General features: G+C 36.5%; 1 protein-coding gene across 3 annotated transcripts in view; it reads left to right on the forward strand.

The window, feature by feature from the left end:
- LOC109391427 (armadillo repeat-containing protein 2-like) overlaps positions 1-6,850 on the forward strand; it is a 118,432-nt gene that overhangs the window by 54,595 nt on the left and 56,987 nt on the right. For all 3 annotated transcript variants that reach the window (XR_002125802.1, XM_019658982.1, XM_019658983.1), the window contains one exon: positions 4,759-4,982. Coding sequence is in view for 2 of the 3 variants with exons in the window: in XM_019658982.1 (XP_019514527.1) it covers positions 4,759-4,982 (224 nt within the window). In the remaining variant the exon portion in view is untranslated. The remainder of the gene's footprint in view (positions 1-4,758; positions 4,983-6,850) is intronic.

Raw genomic sequence — 6,850 nt, forward strand, 5'->3', positions numbered from 1 at the left:
TCCACAACTAGACTGAAGAACAAAACGACAGCAACTTGTCTGTTCCCCTTCCCCTAATTCTCCAGCACTGTTCCCATCCCCCCAATTCCCTAATAAAAAATCTTTAAAAAAAAAAAGTTACTTTAAAAGAATAAATAAATAAATAAGTAAATATTTGTATTTACATATATTTATATTAAAACCAGACTCTCTATATATGTGAGTGTGTATGTGTATACATATATATACATATATATGTATATATATATAGTAGACTATATATCTACATCTATGTAGAGAGAAAGATCTATATCTGTATATAACTTGGGTTTAAAACGTTCTTCCAACCTATTATATATAAATTATATATTTTATTTATGATTTATAATTGTATAAAATTATATATTTTGTAATATATAATATTTATATAAATATGCATTTATATATAATTTATAAGTTTGAATTTCATAAAATTTAAATATATACTTTTATTTTACGTATATATTTATTTATAATAAAATATATAATATATAAGTAATATACAAATAAAATCAGTTGGTGTAAAGGAGCATTGAGTATTATTGTGACCAAAAATGTATCAAATCAAGAACTAGGACCTCTGGTATGTCAGTAAGTACAATGCTCTATTCCCTGTGCTTGTCTTTTCTTTCCCTTTTCCCTCACCTCAGCATCCTCTGGTGCAAATTGAGTTACTAGGTCAGCTGCCCCTTTCAACACTGGACAGCCAGGACTTCCTGTCCTTATGACTTAACCCAGAGAACCTCAGTAGCTTTAGCACACTTTCTGGGAACCTCCTCTTATAAAACTTGGTACATTCTAGCACCTGGCACGGTGCTAGAGTCACCCTGGTTCCCTAAAGTGCTCCCCTTGGAGGCCATTGAATGAATGGAAAACATCTGAAGATGGACCCTGAAGGTTGTGTAGGACTTGGGAAATGGGCAGAAAGGGAAAGGGATGCGGTGGCTTGGGGATCTGAAGAGGTGGATCTGTCCAGAGCAGAGAGGTTCTGTGGGGGAAGCATACAGGAGAGATTCGGAGGCTGCAGTCATGGGTCTCGAATATCAGGCTGCAGAGCGTGGACTTGGAGCAACAGAGAGCAATTGGAGGTTGATGTGTGGGAAAGAGGAGACAAGATGAGAGTGTCAGAAAGATGAATGCACAAGATATTAAACTGATAAAGACCAAAAAACTGAAAAGCGATGGGAGGAGGATGTCAGTGGTGTGGACAGATTGGAGAGTTAAGATCTCAAACACAGTAGCCCCAATTAAGAGGCATTGCTGCAGTTATTAAATTTTAGACCGATTATAATGGTGCTACAGGAAAGAGATCGAGGAATGGGTGGGAAAGAAAAGCTCCTCCACAGCATATGGGCTAATGTTGATTTGAGGAAAAAATACTGAAATGTTGTGATTTTGAAGGTTTTCTTTTGTGTTTTTTATTATATATATGTATACACATACATATATGTTTATCACTGCATGGCTGTTATCAAGAGACACTGATTACATACGTATAGAGTGACAGCTCTCTACTACGCGTGTTCTGCCCGCAGAGTAGGAGGGTGAAGAATGAGATAGCTGCCCTTGGGGGCCTACTTTTTGGTGACTCTCGTCCCGATAATAGTATTCGGATGTCTTATTCTTCTACAAAACCATGCCCCTTCCACATGTTCAATGCTGCATTTAGTTCTGCCTGACAGACCCCTAGTAGCGTTTTGAGCAAGTTGAGAGGATGATTGTTGATGCTCAGAGGAACTGCGGGGCCACCACTGTGCATCAAGTAGAAGTACTCATACTCCCAGTCTGGCCAAACTGGAAACCTGAGTATGTCTGTAAAATGATAAGGGTAAAGAAGGTTAAACTGTGCATGTTTACTAAATTCCAGATTACTAGAATTTTGGGAGAGCTCCCTGAAACTTGGAAAAAGAGAAACGCAGGCCAGGTAAAAGGCAAAACCCCCTACATCCCAGTAGTAAATTGCATGACCCAAGGAGGTGACATAGATGGAAATAGGGGTTTGTTTCTGTTGATCTAGAATGGATTATCACAAGGTGGTAGAGCTCATCTCTTGTCAAGGCCAGTAGCAAGAAGGCATAGCACAGGAGCTGTGGAAATTTGCTAGAGGCCCCTCCAGCAGAAAGTCTGGCAGAAAGTCTGTGTGGCCTCCACCCTGCCCGCTTCCTGGGGAGTAGAGAAGAGTCTTCTGTGTACATCATAATCACAACCAAGCCCAAATTTCTCTGGTACGTCGTTGGTCCTGTTGTGTCTTGACAACATCATGTAGAAAGCTGCTTTACTGTAATTGAAGAAAATCTCAAGGTTTTCAGTTTTACAGTTGGGTAATTTATAGGCATATAATGTAACTGTTAAAACCCAGATTGACTTGAAACACATTCCTATTTTTTATTCCTTTGTATTTCCAACCTTTTTTTCTTTACAACCTGACCCATTTGATTTTGAGTTCAATCCTTAGAGAAATATGTTTTTTCCCTGCTTCAGATACAGCATTTTTGAAGTCAAAATTCTTCTGCAGCACCCCAGATAACGTGGTTTGCTTTCCCTCCTCTCACACCTCTTTCACTTCTCTGGCCTCTACGCCTCCAGGCTTCTCACCAGGGGGTCCTTCCAATCCTAATCTTTCCCCCTCCTTGCTCAGCACATCTCCGGTGTCCTCGTCTTCCTTTTTCTAAGAGGAAATTTCTCAGGTCAGTCCTCCCATCCCTTGTCAATCCCCGTTCCATTCCTTAACTTTGGCTTGAGTTTGGGGACAAGAAAAGTGAATTAAAGAGAGATGACTCAGACATTTTGAGCCTGGATGTTTTAGAAAGTGATAATATTATTAGAAATTAGAGAATTATACAAGGAATTGATTTGTGAAAAGAGAGAAGGAAATTATACAAAAAGTCTTAATGTAAATTTTAATGTGCCAGCAGAATAGCCAAGTGGGATTGTCTGGTAGGCAACTGAGATATGAACTAATACTCAGCAGAGAAAGTAAAGCCAAAGCAAACAAACAAAAACAAAACCCCACAGATTTAGGGTCCTCAACATGGAGGCGATAGTTGAAGTCAAAACAGACGATGAGATAACTCAAGGGGAGAGTGTAGGAAAAACACAGGAAGGCTGGGGGCAGAGTCTGTAAAATGGCCAAATTTGTGGAATGGGGAGAGAAAAAAGAAGTGACTAGAAAATTAAGAAAGGATGCTGTACAAGAGAGTAGAGATTTGAAAAGCAAGAATTTGTCAGCTTTGGTAAATGCTGTGGGGAGCACACAGGGGGAGAGGAATTCTACTTTGCATGGAACAATTGAGTACGCAGGTGGGGTGAGGTCATGTTGCAAGAGGTTCACACTCCCTTTAAATCTTATATGATTTCTTTATTTCTGTATTTTTTTAAATTGTTTTTTAAAGATTTTATTGGGGAATTGTGGGAGAACAGCGTTGGGGAATCTGGGAAGGGGAACAGACAAGTTGCTGTCCTTTTGTTCTTCAGTCTAGTTGTGGAGGACGTTGCTTCACTGGCCCATGTTGGTATTATCATNTTCTTCTTCTCCTTCTTCTCCCCCTCCCCCTCCTTCTTCTTCTTCCTCTTCCTCCTCCTCCTCTTCCTCTTCTTCTTCCCCCCTTCCCTTTCCCCCTCCACCTCCCTGTAGTATCATTATGTGAATTTATAGTGTTCCCTATTTAAAAATTCATCTCCTGGTCTTGGAGTTACTATTAGAAAAAAACACATTTAATAGTACATGCCATAATTGACATTTTTTTTGTCTTTTGATATAGTAGGAATGACTAAAACTTGGAAGACTTCTGTAACTAACTTGTAGAAATTTGACATCAAAGTGTCTCAAATATGTTTCAAATATGTAGGTAGAATGATTTTATTGCATTCTAACTAATAATGCCTAACTCTTGATATACTCTTCAATAATAAGATGCTTAAATAGTTAGCTAAATAGAATTTTTTATGAATTAGCATTGCTTATCTAAGGCAAGGCAGCATGGAAAATACGTTGAGTCTTCTTTTTACAACATAGGATAAATGATCATCTTTTTGTTTTTACCTCAGCTGTCAGGGACAAACCCAATACTGAAGGAAATGTCAAACACTGAATCAGCTCATTGAGAATTGTAGTCTAAAGACAAAGAAAGATTCTGACAAAATGATCACACTGATATTAATAAAATTAAATGTGAGATAAACATGATTAACCTTATCAATGTTGCTTGGATTATTCCTAAAACCTAGTAGTTGTATGTTATATAAATGGATGTTCTTAAGTAGTCTTGGAAAGGGGTGGATGTTATATTCAAAGTATTCCTTTATATGGTAATTGAGGTTTGTTAAAGTTCCTATCTTGATTAATTTCCCATTCATGTAGCAGCCAGTATATTCTTAAAGATTTGTTGAAATGTAACTCTTACATTGCTTTACTTATTAGTTGTTCTATAATAATTCAAAATGTTTGTAACCAAAGATAAATGTTGATAAATGTTAGTAAGAAGCGGGGAATGGCATTTAAAGAACACCTTCTTATTCATATGCTATAATCCCATCCTTTTGCCGTCATTACTATTACGGAGATTTGTCTTACTCGCTACAAGTAAGCTTTCCTCTTCATACTGTATGAGCAACTCTTAACAAGCATTCAATTGTAGGTGCTGATTAACATTTTACAAATTGTATTTGATATTCACAACCAAGCACTTTAATATATCTCTCCAGCTGTTATACATGTGTAATAATCCATCTTTTTGACAGAATCATTATTGGAGGTCCTGAGAAGTGAAGACCTGCAAACTAACACCGAAGCTTTTTTATATTGTATGGGGGCTATCAAATTTCTTTCTGGAAATCCAGGATTTCTTAATGAAATGATCAGCAAAGATGCTGTGGAAATACTGATGAATTTGATAAAGCAAATAAATGAGAACACCAAGAAATGCGGTACATGTTTCCCCAATTCAGGTCACTTGTTAGTCCAAGTAAGTATTTTACTTGAAAAGGTTACATATGTAAAATTAGTTTTCATGTTACCTAGTACCAGTTACCTGCCAGGTGGGTGTAACAGATAACAAACTGGTGGCTGTTACCTACAGCCAGGTGGAGGCGCCTGGCTTTGGGGATCGAAGGTAGCAGTCACTGCCCCACCTCCTCCTTCCGTGTGCCCATTTTCCCTGGAAAGGCTATTCCATGGCTTTTGCATGGAGCAGCTGTCCACACAGCTTGCCATTTCCACTACCCTACAGAAAGCAGGTCTGGAAGAATGAAAAAGCTGCACCTCTCTGCAAAACAATTGCATGTTATAATCAGAATTTTAACAGGCAGAATTTGAACTTTTAGAGTTTTGAAGAGAGGCCTCACCTGGAGGTTGTTCATGATGATGGGTAGTTAATATCATGAATCTTGTATCTACAATAAAAACAGTAAGTTAATGATATTGAGTTGACAGTTGTTGAGGGGGTGTGTAGATGACACACATGCAAGCCTGAGACTGTAGGAACGAAGGTAACAAAACTGGATATGTTTAATACGACAAGGGCAGGAAGAAAAATTTTGTTATGTGTTAAGAGTTTTATTGCTTCTTTTGTGGCAGATTAAATTTCATAGTTAAATTATTTTCATTGGAGCTGCTTCAGCTCTCATTCTTTTTTAGATGAGCTTTTACTCGTTAATAGCATTTATATATCAGATAATAGCATATTTGATATAATAATTCATGAGATTTGAAATGTGCTTGTCAGTTAATGAGGATAGATTAAGCACTCGAAGCACTTGAAGCCTTTGGGAAAGTGTGTTCAAAATTAGATTTAGGCCCTGGTTTAAAGATGCTTAAAGTGTTTATGATGATTATTAATTTTGGGCTTTGTGATCTGTCTCCATTTTGAAAAAGATTATGAAAATCTCTTAGTCGCGAATGATTCAAAATTCTACTGGATGTGCCATCTTTTGGCTAGGAAGACTTAAACTATTTTTATGCTGCCAGTGTTATTGAGTTATTCAAAAATTTCCCTTAGTAAATAGTTATTTTGGTTATATAATTATTTTTCTTAAAATGCAAAAGAAACTATAAGGAAGAGTGTAAAAGTAAAATAGCTTTTATTTTCACCCTGAAATAACATACCTCCAACATTTTAGTAAACATTCTTCCATGCATGTGATGCACATACCGGGGGTGCCAAAAAAATTTATACACATTTTAAGAGATGTTATCTATGTATTACTTTTCGAAGTTGAATTGAATTACGGGAGCAATGTGTAGTCGGACGTTTGCTCAAAAGATGGCATTAATCAAATGAATGCTAGCATCATGTTATCAGTACAAATTGAGTATTACAATTTTAATGCAATTTTTCCCTTTCTTAAAATATATATACATTTTTTAGCACTCTCTGTATATGCTTACATATATGTATACTTTTATATAAATCTTGCTTTTTATCATGGAACCTGTTGTTTTTAATAGTTATTTTTTTCCATCACATTCTTCCCTCCTGGTTTCTCCTTGTGGCCCAGCCAGTTAGCCAGCGATGTTCACACTCACGTGCTCAGCGCTTTTTAATACACTCATCAGTTTTCAAACATAAAATATTCTATGAACTTCTTTTTTCTCATTTCACAATAGTAAAAACCCCTTGAGTCAACTCTATAGACTTATTTTATTCTTTTTAATGGCAGCATAATATTCTGTGATAAGGCTATACCTCAAATAACTAATATATACACATATATATTTATATAATTAAATAAACCATCAAATAAAATTTATACATTATAAAATATAAATTATTATTGATTTAACTAAAAAAAATAAATACTTGGGGCCTGCCGAGTGGCGCGATGGTTAAGAACT

Source organism: Hipposideros armiger, unplaced genomic scaffold (genome assembly GCF_001890085.2).
Source record: "Hipposideros armiger isolate ML-2016 unplaced genomic scaffold, ASM189008v1 scaffold_292, whole genome shotgun sequence".
Lineage (NCBI taxonomy): Eukaryota > Metazoa > Chordata > Mammalia > Chiroptera > Hipposideridae > Hipposideros > Hipposideros armiger.